General features: G+C 44.6%; 1 protein-coding gene across 2 annotated transcripts; it reads right to left on the bottom strand.

Moving 5' to 3' along the window:
* Positions 1–3,780: 3,780 nt before the first annotated feature.
* On the bottom strand, positions 3,781–12,556 carry LOC135902999 (metabotropic glutamate receptor-like). Of its 2 annotated transcripts, none has more exons than XM_065433330.2 (3): positions 12,374–12,556; positions 6,118–7,426; positions 3,781–4,213 (listed from the first exon to the last, which is right to left on the bottom strand). In XM_065433330.2, the coding sequence occupies exons 2-3, from the start codon at positions 7,418–7,420 to the stop codon at positions 3,894–3,896; spliced, it is 1,623 nt and encodes a 540-aa protein (XP_065289402.1). In that variant the 5' UTR covers positions 7,421–7,426; positions 12,374–12,556; the 3' UTR covers positions 3,781–3,893. The 2 variants fall into 2 exon arrangements, with proteins under 2 accessions (XP_065289402.1, XP_065289401.1); XM_065433329.2 differs by having other exon boundaries at positions 12,354–12,553.
* Positions 12,557–12,820: the final 264 nt, after the last annotated feature.

The following is a 12,820-nucleotide window of genomic DNA, read 5'->3' on the forward strand; positions in this document are numbered from 1 at the left end:
CTCCTCGCTTGCCCGCGAGAAGTTCGTGACTCGAACGACCGCTCAGCTGCATTTACCGTATTTTCCGGTGTATAAGACGCACCCTTGTATAAGACGCACTCGCCATATATGAAGGCTCTCATTGAAAAAAGTTGGTATATAAGACGCACCCGTGTATAAGACGCACCCCAATTTACCCACTTAGGCTAGTCAGGGTTAATTAAACACGCTTGATCGACCATCGCGAAATGAACCATGGGTGGACTCATCTGATCGCATAAAAGCTCCGTAGAGCTAAATAAAGTTATCCTACCCACCTACCTACCTATCTGTGAGAAGTTCTTGGTTTATGGGGTTTAACGTCCCAAAGCGACTCAGGCTATGAGAGACGCCGTAGTGAAAAGCCCCGGAAATTTCGACCACCTGAGGTTCTTTAACGGGCACTGACATCGCACAGTACACGGGCCTCAAGAATTTCTCCTTCAAAGAAATTCTAGCCGCCGCGGCCGGGATTGAACCCGCGTCGTTTGGGTCAGCAGTCGAGCACCATAACCACTGAGCCACCGCGGCGGCCTATGAGAAGTTCTTAAGCAACGCTAAGTGATCGCAAAAGGCAACACTCACGCCATACCCGCCCACGTTTCCATATGTCCTCTCCTCCCATATGTCCATAACTCTCCCATATGTCCATAACAACATTTTATTTTTACTTAAAACCATCGAAGTCTTCATCTTCGGATGCGCTCTCAAAAAGCTCGCCCATTTCTGGAGGCAACGCGGCTGAAGCATTCTCTTCATACTCAGAACCGCTGGTCTGATTGTCGTCGTGCTCGGTTGGCGATGAAGCTAGCAGGCCAGCCTTCCGGAACCCTGCAGTTATGGTTGCCACTCTAACAGCACTTCAGGCCTCATGGACCCACTTCGCAACTTCGCTGTAAGAAGCGCGCCTCATGCGTCCAGTTGCGGTGTAGCTGTGCTCGCCTTCCGTCATCCACGCCTCCCAAATACGTCGCAAAATAGCTTTAAAGCTGCGGTTGACGGAAATATCCAAAGGCTGTAGAACCTTCGTCAAACCACCGGGTATTATTGTAGGGGTACAGTTCTTCGCCTTGATTTGCCTCAGTGTCAAGTCAGTAATGTGCGCCCGCATGCTATCCATAACCAGAAGGCCCTTCCGGGAGTGAAAAAATCCATCCGGGCGCTTCGAAAAGCACTCCCATCATTTGCCAAACTCCCATCATTTGCTCATCCATACAGCCCTTCTGGTTAGTTGTGACAATAACACCAGGCGGAAAGCTTTCTTTTGGCATCGTTTTCCTTTTAAAAATTATCATCGGCGGCAGCTTTGTTCCGTCAGCACAGCACGCAAGTACGACAGTGAAGTGAGACTTTTCGTGCCCAGTTGTTCGTACTGTGACAGTCTTATCACCTTTCTGAGCGACACTTTTTGACATAGGGATGTCAAATGTTAGAAGCACTTCGTCCATGTTTACAATGTGGCTGTCGATGATGTTATTCTTTTCGACTTCCTTCTTCACAAATTCATGGAACTTCTCCACTTTCTCCCCGAAATCGTCTGGTAGTTGTTGAGACATTGTCGTTCGCGCTCTTATTGACAAGGCTTTGCGCTGCATAAATCTATAGCACCATGACGGCCCACCAACAAAATCAGCGGCACCGATTTCACTCGCCAAAGTGCGTGCTTTCAAGCGCAACTGCACGGTTGACAGAGCCCTACCTTGAGCCCGTTGTTCAAGAGCCCACTTGAGGAGCCGGTCTTCAAGTTCAGGCCACCGCGCCTTCTTCCCGCGGTCAGCCTTCTTTCCGCTCTTCATCGCCTGCAGTTTGGCGGACGACTGTCGCCACGTGCGAATCATCTTCTCGGTGACGTCGAAATGGCGGCCCGCAGCCCGATTTCCGTTTTCGGTAGCATACTCGACCGCAGATAATTTGAACTTTGCGGTGTAGCTCTTGCGCAACTTCGGTGGCATACTGTAGTAAGACCGAGCACGACAGGTGTAGGTAGTGGAAAACACACGCCGAAGTCACCAACACAGACGTAATACGTACACGGTTGCGAAGTTGCAAAGAATGACTAAAAAAGAACGCCGGCTTGGCTTGTCTTGACAATGTCGAGAAGCGCGACTGTCGCCATCTTTGGGAATTTCACATTACTTTTGCTTGCGCCTCCGAAACGACCGCGTGTTTGCGATTCTGGAAGTCGTCATCCCCGCCGTTTCATGATAAAGTTCACCTAAAAAAAGTTGCGCACGGCGGTCCCCGTATTGAAGTATTAACCGTGCTACTACCGCATCATTGGTAGTGATATTTTTTTCGGTGAAAAAAGCTTGAGCATGAACCTGAGTAATTTCTGAACCCGCAAAAAAAAAAAACGAAAAATTAGCATATAAGACGCACCCTTGTATAGGACGCACCAGCAAGATTTTTGGAAAAAAACCGCGTCTTATAAACCGGAAAATACGGTAATTGGACACTACGGCTGATAAACTGATAAGAAGTGCTTAGGTGTTTTCCACGAGGAGTTATCTGTTATCTGAACTACCTTAATTAGAGGGTGCCTTCTACTTGCGTAGTGCGCCAGTGTCTCACACAACGGTCTTCCTTAACAGAGCTTTGACTGTCTGTCACTTCGGCCGCATTGTCGAAGTAGTGTTTGCCACAGTAAAAGCAAGTGAGCCTGCCTATAGGCTTGGTTCATTTGTACATGTATTGTTTCCATGCTTATCGCTTCTCGATTAAAGTATAAGTCTTACGATAAACGAACTAAGGATTCAGTGAAAACAACATAAAGACGTGAAGGATAAAAGAGAGCTTACATATAATATTATTTTATGCAATTCAAATTCATTCTTACATATTCATCTCCTTGCCTTACATTACATGATGCCATAATGTTACTGAAATGCATATGAGAATCCGAGTTCTTCCTTCCGGGAGAGTGATGCCGGGCTGACGCATTTGTCCGTTTCCAGTTTCTTGAAGTAAGAGTCTATCAGCTCACATTCGAGTTACCATGTGCTCATTTTAAAAATGTGGTCTTTACCAAGAACGCATTCCACTGTTCACAATGAAAGGCGAGGTGTCCTCCCGACTGACTTTTGATAGCCAGCTTACATTTGTGTGCATGCTAACTTATACAACTGCCCATTTGTTTTATGTAACTCTTCCCACACCTAAGCGGAATCTTGCAAATTATAACGCTTATAGATTTGGTAAATTTATTGATGTGTTCTTTTTTTCCGCGAGCTATAGGCGCATCTTCAGTGCCATCGATCATAATCTTGACAAATTACGAGTACATGTGAAAAAATAGAAAATAAGGTCAACGTCATTTTTTCTGTCTTGCTTACATTGTGACAGATTAATGAAAATGCGTAATCTGTTGCGGCTTAATTTTTTCGGCTTTTTCAACCAGTATTGTTTTGCCTTATTCGATGTTCAGTCATGATTGGAATTAAAAACGTGCGTACGCACCGACATCCAACGAAATCTTTTCCAGGCCTCTGAAAGCATATACAAGACACAGTATAATCATACGCTGTGGCACAACAGTACCACAAAAATAACAAAGCGAGACCAAATGACCTTGCCATTTGGGTTGGCTTTGCTGCCCTACTTAATGACCGCTGATCACGTCTTGACATTCGTCGCCATTGTTGACTTTTCTTCCTTTGTTTCGAGGGTGGATGTTTGCTCAATAAATAACTTGCTTTCAATCTCTCTATCATATTCATTCTGCCTGCTAACCGGCAAGGCAAGTGGGAAGTGAGGATACGCAAATAAAATGACGTCTGTCTTTATTGTCCCTTTAAGAATAAGGTGTTAGGAACCATCACTGCTTGAGCGAACATTCCTTGTTCTTTGCTACTGGTAAGGTTCAGAACACCGAGATTTCAAGTGGCGCAGGTAAACTCGTCTATTACTGTCTTTAGGGGCCCACACGCGGCGCACAGCCAGCAGCACTTGCTGTCCGGCGAGAGGACCTTGATCTGGCCCACGGCGCAGTCGGAGCTGCATGCCGACACTGGCGGCTCGCCATCTTGAGTGGGCCACAAGACTTTCTCGGAGTCCAGGTGCAGTGTGTACGGCTCCCAGCGGCCGATCGGAATGTAGCCGTTGATGGAGCTGTTATCCAGGCGCCGGTAGTTGTAGATACGGTAAGGGACCAGGCCATCACCGAGCTGATCGAAACGAACCACACTGCCAACGAGATCTGTGAATACCAAGGGCGAACACATTGAAGCGCCTTTAAAGCGCAGGGATAGGGGCAAGCTTGTCCGAACAATAACTATGTATTAGGTTCTGAAGCAATATTAAAACCGTGTTCGATCCTCACTGAATTGGGCTCTCTCTGAGAAATACAATTTCTGCTTTTCTCAAGTTACCGTCTTCCTTGCTGTTATTAAATACATGCAAGGAAATGTTCGAACCTCGTATAGTCACCAGCTGCACCTCTGCTCCGACGTGCGATAAATATGGAAGAACCTCGAAGAACCATCAAGTGCAGCGATAATAGTGCATTGGTCAATTCCTGCAGAGCACGATGCAAATTAAGCTGAAATCAGGAGCAACTTTATATGAGGGATTTATCTACTTTTCTATACTGAATTGCAGCTGTCAAGAGGTCACCCCAAAGTGTTTCATTATGGGGCCTCTTTCTGCATGACAAATGTACCCACTTCTGTTAGTGCACTAAAACTGAATATTCAATTTAAACTTCAAAACCTGCACACGGTAAGAAGTCAGATATTAGCGAAAATCGATCTGACATTACATTAATTCTTTAATGCAATTACAATTCAAATTCTGATTTCACTCTGTATTACACTAGTTAGTATTTTTGTCCGAGAATCAGTCAGCTGCTCGCTTCTGACGGCATAAAAAGGCGCCTTTCGCGTTTCCTGGGAAGCGTCTCAAAGTATTATTTGCGGTTACAACTTCTGTCTTGTCGTTGCACTAGTTGATGGAGATTCTTCTGTGTCACATGTGTCTTTGAGCTGTGCGCTTAACTGCGATTTTACTGTCTATCTTTGCCAACGTTTCCACTGATTCGTGTCGCCTTGTCTGACGGCTCTTGAGTGCAAGTCCATTCACGCAATAGCCGTCTAAAGAAAACAAAAACGCCAAAAAGACGCAAAGGTGTGCACGAATATCATAAAAGCAACAGCCCTCAGTCACTGAGTTCGAGCTTAATGATCCCGCTATATACCGCAGCAACATAGAGGCTTCGCCAGTGCCTGTACGGTATACCTGCGCCTTGCGCAAGTTCATCAACACGTGCAGATGAGGTGGTGGTTGATTGATGAGCACGCACGTGAGAGGCACCATTTTCTTGCAGCCCAAGTTTTGTGCGAAGAGTCTTTAGTTTGTCGTTGTTACTCTTGGTTTTGTTTTTCCTTCCGTTTTTTACAGTTTTTCACTTTATAACTTCATAACGTTCACTATTATGCGAAACGTTTAACTGTACCTTTGTTTTCTTGGTTGTTTGCTCTATCCAGAATTCTACCAATTGAGCTGCTGTTGCTTGCCAAGTGAACTTTTATGTTAACCATGAACAGGAGGTCCCAATTCAGTTTTAACTATGGGACCTCCTTCTGTATACCCCTATCTGTATATTATTCTTATGTAATAACAAAAATTGATTGATTGATTGATTGATTGATTGATTGATTGATTGATTGATTGATCCTCACTCCCCTCCCTACTTCTCTTCGCTCATTTGTGCAAAAGTCTGGTAGAGGTGCTTAATGAAAATGAAAATATCAACCATGATGACGATTTTGAGATATTTGATTTGGTTGTACTGAGAGGATGTGAAGCTGTGACTTAATGGTTTGGCTCCAATTAGCAACGGGTGCGGCAAATCTAAGTACAGTCAGCGAGAAAGGGTATACTGATACTCATACGCAAGGGCTGCAGATGGAAAAGTAATATAAATCAGCCCCTTAGTAGAAAAATTTCAGGTAATGAGGCTGACCAACACAGTATCTCACATACACAAACGCCAACCTATATAAAAAAAGAAAACTCTCCAGACCAACACAACACTAGATTGAATACCAGATGCAAAACTATCGCTTCAAACTAACTTCATTTAGTGCGCAGTGGAGAGCTCACCTTCGAAAGTAGTGTTCAAGAGGTAATTCATGTAGAGGCTCTCGCCATCGAGGTTGCGGAATGCCTCGCAGTAGCTTTCATTTTGTCCCCGACAAAGTTGTTTCGAGGCCTCATCCAGAGCATGCGCTAAAGCGTACACTGCATCCACTACGAACTGTATTTTAGCACCTTGACGGTATCCGGCGGATTCGTGGAGACGCAAAGAATCCGAGCAAGCCACCGACGTGTTGTTCTGCTGCGAAGGTTCAACGCTGCACTGAAACACGTCCTCCCAGTACTCCCTGAACCAAGGGTTACGCTTGTTGTTGTCCACTGTGAGGTTCTTCATGTACGCGTCGTATTCAGGAATAACCCTGGAGTCGAGCTCGATAGTGATGGCACCTTCGGCTTGGTCCTCCAGACCTTCGACGATCTGGGCCTGCGTGCCCCACCCGTCGCTGGCCAACCAGACAAAATGACTGCTGACGTTAGCTCGTTTGGCGGCTGCCAAGAGAGCGCGCGAATCCTCGCCGTGCGTGAATAGAGCTACGACACGCGCCTGTGGTCGGCGCAGTAAACTTCGGAGAATGGCATCGAAGGTAGCCTCGTCCGTCAGACGAGGCACTACTTCTACGACTGCGACGCAGAAGTTACCCCTCTTGGCGTCTCTCAGAAATGACGTCATGCCGGACTCGCCGTACGCGCCTTCGGACGTCACGAGGGACACGTACGTCCAGTTGAAGTAGTGGACGATATCTGCCATGACGTGCGCCTGCAGTGTGTCCGGGGGAACGGTCCTCGCGAATAGGTCGTAACGGGTCTTGTCACCCAATGAGCTGGCCGTGGATGCCGGGCTGATCTGGGGCATGTGAAAGAGACTTAGTAAACGGGCCACTTTCTGGGAAACCTCGCTATAGGAACCGCCGATTATACCCGCAATTTTCTGCTTCTCCTTATCTAGACTGGGCAGCGACCCGTCGGCGCACTTGAATCTTCCCGTGTCAACCGGTGGATCGACGAACTGCAGCGTCTGCTTCAGTGCGTGCTCGCCGCTCGAACAAGTATCCAGTATCGTTGCTCCGAGTGATATTCCGCCGAGCAAAGACGGGTCTTGATTGATTCGGTCTAAGGCAAATAACATGGCTTCCAGTCTCTGAACGCCACGCTCGCCGTTTATGGGGCCGCAACCGCTGCGGCCAGACCTGTGGTGCACAGGGAAAAGGCCTCCTATGATGATGTCGCCGGGAATCTCAATTCGTGCTCCTTGGCTTTCCAGCACTGTGAGTGCCAGCAGCGCGAGCTTGAGAGCCAGGAATTCCGGCATTTCAACCTGCGAGATGTTGCACAAGAAAATTGGGACAGAGATTTTATGTAGGCCCAAGAAATTAAGAGACAGTGCCAAACGCTAATTACTGGCATCAGCGCGGCATGCACTTCAACTATCTATTTGTGATATATTAAATAGAAAGTTAAGCATGTCTCGGTAGTCAAATTTTCGCCTAGAGGGTACTTGCACGTACACTGCCTTCACTAGCTCTTCCAATGCGGTGGTAGGTTAGTAGGCTTATTTGGGACTTAGAGGTGGAGCGGTGGGGAGCACTACACTTCTTAATTCCTCACTCCATTTCACTTTAGAAGCCGCTGTAGGATGGAGGGCCATGTTTAGGCCATTATTTGTGGTTGACTTTCTTTTTACAATACGTTACAGGCTTTTGTGAGAAGCACAGAATGAATATGCATCACAAGATAGCAAAGCACGAACTCTGATACAACAATAAAAAAGAAAGATACTGGCATGCTTTGCAAATTCGCAAACGTGCATGCAATCGCAAATTTATGTTCTTCTGTTTCGTTATTTTTGTTCTGCACAATATACTTTCTCATTGTTTTGTTTCATGTGATATGTCATTTATGCTCGTACCTTATAGCAAACCTTGTGTTCTCTCTCTCACACATCATGTATATTGTAGCGAAGAAGAGGGACGCTATAGTTGGCCATCATCTCCAGCGCTTTTGTTCGGGGAACGCCGCTCGTGCTGGGAGTCCGTGCTTTGCTCTAACGATCGGTCCCAAACGCCGGTGAGTCATAAACGCCTTATATATATATGTATATATATATATATATATATATATATATAGACTCTGCCACTTACTCAAAAGGCGAGGCAGGGCAGTGACGCAGGTGTTGGTTACGCGATTTCCGCCACCGATGTGCTTTCCTCGCGGTGGTCCATGATAGCGATAAGCAAGCACAGCGGCTGCACGCCCGGCTAAACTCTATGTTCGTTTGTACGCAAAGCGTTTGGCAGCGATAAAATCTCGGCGCGCAAGCGGCCATGTCACGTGGTGTTCTCTTTGCATTTCGCGGGCATCTGCGCTAAGCGGAGAAACACTAATGCATAATAGCTAGAAAGTTAGAAACTCTCTATTCGGACGTTTTGCAAAGCGCTCTCGGAATTTTTGCCTAACTCCGTTGCTTCCGCAGTTGGTTAATTAATCTTGACTAGTTATGCAATTAAGCAGAATAAAAAAAAAATTGTGTGGCTTACGCCATACAGCAGTCGGTAACATGCATTGGTCGCGTCGTCTTATAGAGTACATCGGCATATTCTGAAATACTCTTAAACTCTGGCTAAGGTGAGCCGGGACACTCTATATATATATATATATATATATATATATATATATATATATATATATATATATATATATATATACATATATATATACATATATATATATATATATATATATATATATATATATATATATATATATATATATATATATATATATATATATATATATTGCTACGGGGAGATAAGAAGCTTGACAATATCGTTACAAGGTATATACAACGAGCAGAATATAGGCATACAAGATGGAGCCCTTGCGCACGTCTATCGGCGATCGTCGTCTTCGTCGGTCCTCTCCATCATCGTTTGCTACTGTGGCGACTGGTGGCAATGTATATGGTACACATAGTTCGACATGTTTTATCTGATTAAATCGTGTCTTCTTCGTTTTACCTTTCAAACGCTTCCATCTAGTCCCATGATCAGCTACAGTTTATTCGCGTGTTTTGTCAAGTGCGGCAGTATATATACTAAGATCGTTGCTGGGCGTCACAATAAGCATTATTATTATTATTATTATTATTATTATTATTATTATTATTATTATTATTATTATTATTATTATTATTATTGTTGTTGTTGTTGTTGTTGTAACTGCTGTAATCATTAAAAGAAACTGACATGTGGAATACCTTCCCGAAATGAAAGGGAACGCCGACACAGTTAGGTTGAAAGGCCGCGCTCCATGCAGGGAATAAATTTTTTTTAAATTTTTTTATTTGCAGGTACTATTGGCCGATTGGGCCGTTACAGGGGTGGGGTACAAATACGGCACAAAACGCATCACGGCTTACATAAAGCAGCACTGTATAGCTAATACTTTATCACAGCGTGCCATTATACATAAATATAATACAAAATCTGACTTAACAACCGTTATGTGAAACAAAGCAGCAATGTGTAGCCGAAAAATGCATCACGTACTACATACTACAACTTACATGGTACATATTACATCACATACATCGCAACATTATACATTTAACAATACTAGATTCTACCACTTACACGAGAAATGTTAGATCATGAGGATCCATTTAGAAAATATTTTGTAACTTCCGTTTCAAAATGTTCTACAGTTTGAGAACCACATATGGCGTTCGGTAAATCATTCCAGTCTCTTATGGTTCTAGGGAAAAAAGAGTATGTGTATGTATTCACATGAGATCGACATACTAGAAAGTTGCTGTGGTGGTCACCTCGTAGGCTCCGGACTTTTCGCGAAATTAGGTACTGCACTGCATCAAAGTTAAATAAATTTTCAGAAAGCAAAAACAAGAATTTAAGTCTGGCTATGCTACGGCGTTCCAAGAGGGGGGGTAAATTTAGTTCTTGCAACATCTCTGTCACAGAATCAGTACGGGAGTACCTTGAAAGAATAAATCTAGCCGCCCTTCTTTGCACTCGCTCAATTTTATGAATTAATCCTTTTTGGTAGGGGTCTTATATGATGCTTGCATATTCCAGTGTAGGCCTTACTATTGTTAAATACGCTGTTAGCTTTACGGGGGCTGGAGCGAGTTTTAATTTGCGACGTAAGAACCATAACTTTTTTTCAGCGGTAGAGCGAATATTAGTGATATGTTGAGTCCAGTTGAGGTCTTCAGATATTGTTACTCCTAAGTATTTACATTTGTTAACGGTAGTTAGCACAGTGGAACTTAGTTGATAATCAAAATTTAGGACGGGCTTAACCTTGTTTGTAACACGTAAAACAACAGTTTTTTCTTTATTTACTTGCATTTTCCATGTTTCACACAATTCTTCAACAGACGCCAGTGCCTCGCTGAGCATTTTTTGATCCATGTGGTTACATATCTCTCGATAAATTAAACAGTCGTCGGCGAACAGTCACACAGTTACGCTTTCATTATTATCTAAACAAATATCATTAATATAAGCGAGAAATAATATCGGTCCAAGGACAGACCCTTGAGGAACGCCTGAAGTGACAAATAAACGATCGGACTGGTAGCCGCTTACGTCCACGTACTGCGTCCTACCTGATAGATATGACCTGACCAATTCCACTATATTGTTATTTATTCCAAGCTGTTTCAATTTGATAATTAATTCATTATGAGGAACCCTATCAAACGCTTTTGAGAAATCAAGGCATATTGCATCAACCTGTTTTCCGTTATCTATTGCTTTTGAAAAGTCGTGGATGGTTTCAACCAGCTGTGTGATAGTTGACAGTTTTTGCCGGAAGCCATGCTGGTTTGAATGTAGTGCTTTCTTATCTTCTAGGTACTTATATATTGCTTTCGATATTATATGTTCGAGGAGTTTGCAGCAGACGCAGGTTAAAGAAATTGGTCGATAATTTTCAATTTTCTGCTTGTCACCGGTTTTGTGTACCGGGATAACTTTCGCAACAAGCCAGTCGTCTGGGACCTGTTTTTGTTGCAAGGATGCATTAAAGATAACTTCTAGGTATCTAGCAACCCATTCACCGTATCTTCGCAAAAAGGCATTTGGGATTCCATCCGGACCTACAGATTTATGTTCTCTATGAAGCATGGGTGACTATAAGGTCCTTGCGGCGTGCACCTACTTTATAACAAATAAACATTATGCATGCTTGTAAAAACGCATGTACGCGTTTTCTGGTTTTGCATAGCCTGTTAATCTCATGTATGCGACAATGCCATGGCCAGCGTTTTTTTTTTCTTCAAATAAACAGTTCCCTCTCAGCTTTTTAGCTACCGCTAAGAAAATGGAAGTATGTATTGAAATCAGGGCGCCCATATCCTTCAACAGCATTCCTTTGAGAGACTCGCATCGTCTGTAATGCGCATTGATCCTCTTCAAACAGACACGTCATTTCAGTTGAACGCCGGGGCATACACAAAAATTAACTTGATGACCACCACTGCACATATTCCGTAAACCAGCCACAACTCTTTACCTACTGTTACATTCTGTTCAGCGACTCAGGAAGGTTCAGAACAGAATTATTTCTGCGCGTATGACCTGAGGCCTGGCTGAAAAAAAGACAAAGAAGACTCCGAGTGTCAGCATGATCTTACAAGGCGCACTGAAGCCAACCGAGGCACTAATTGGATGTTATTTTACGCTAGCTTTACAGAATCCACTGATAGGACGGGGCAGGAATGCAGTTTTAAATACCTCTCACTGAACATTGTGATCGGAATTACGCGCCGGCGGCGGCGCTAGCTGGCTAAAACGTCTTCACGAAGCACCGCCTCAGGGAGCAGCTGCCTCGCGGGCGCGACGTGCGCCGGCGCCGTTACTTCTGCGGGGCCCGGGAATGGGCAACGGCAAAGGTATGACGGGGTTCGTTTTACCAGCACACTGTATACGAGCCGGTGTATACACCGTGAATAACACAGGGTGAGTTATTGCAAAGCCGTGCTCTTAGACAGCGCGAAAGGTCAGCTCGGTCGCGGCAAAGAAATGCAGAATGGCTTTAAAAACAAGGCCAACAGTGGCAGCTTGCCAGTGGACATCGCGGCCACAGAGCTTATAAAGATGTCAAAAAAGGGTTTCCACCCTCGAGTGTGACACCATATTTGTGTTCGATACAGCGAGCGAAAGTTTATATGTCGCGAGAAAAAAAACAAAAAAAAAACGAAATAGTCCATAAGGTATACGCACCTGACTGCGGTACCTCTTACCGTTTACTGCAGCAGGAAACAACCCTCTCGATAGGGCAATCAAGGCAAACCGATAGACAAACCGACCGCGAGAAAGTTGGCCGGCTTTTTGGCAACGCTCAGAAGCGCATCGTCTCGTTGCAACTTGTCCTCGTGAAGAAGAGCGGGCTTTTCCCAAGTCGCTTCGAAGTGCGGCAGACAGCGTTCGGAAACATGGCTATCTCGAAGACACATGCTCTTCCAGTCTGGTTATCACACGCAGCCACAAGGGTTCCATTAATAAAGAAAAAAAAAAGAAAGAAAGACCGCTTCAAGCGACTTCACGAGTAACGTGAAACCAGGCAGCGCAATATGGAGTGAGGGGAAACGGGACATTTTATCTTGGGTCGCACGCGCGGCGGGAAGTTCGCTAAAGTCTACGCAGTTTTCATGCACTGAAGTTTCCAAACGCCGGCATTGAATTATATA

Source organism: Dermacentor albipictus, chromosome 1, assembly GCF_038994185.2.
Source record: "Dermacentor albipictus isolate Rhodes 1998 colony chromosome 1, USDA_Dalb.pri_finalv2, whole genome shotgun sequence".
Lineage (NCBI taxonomy): Eukaryota > Metazoa > Arthropoda > Arachnida > Ixodida > Ixodidae > Dermacentor > Dermacentor albipictus.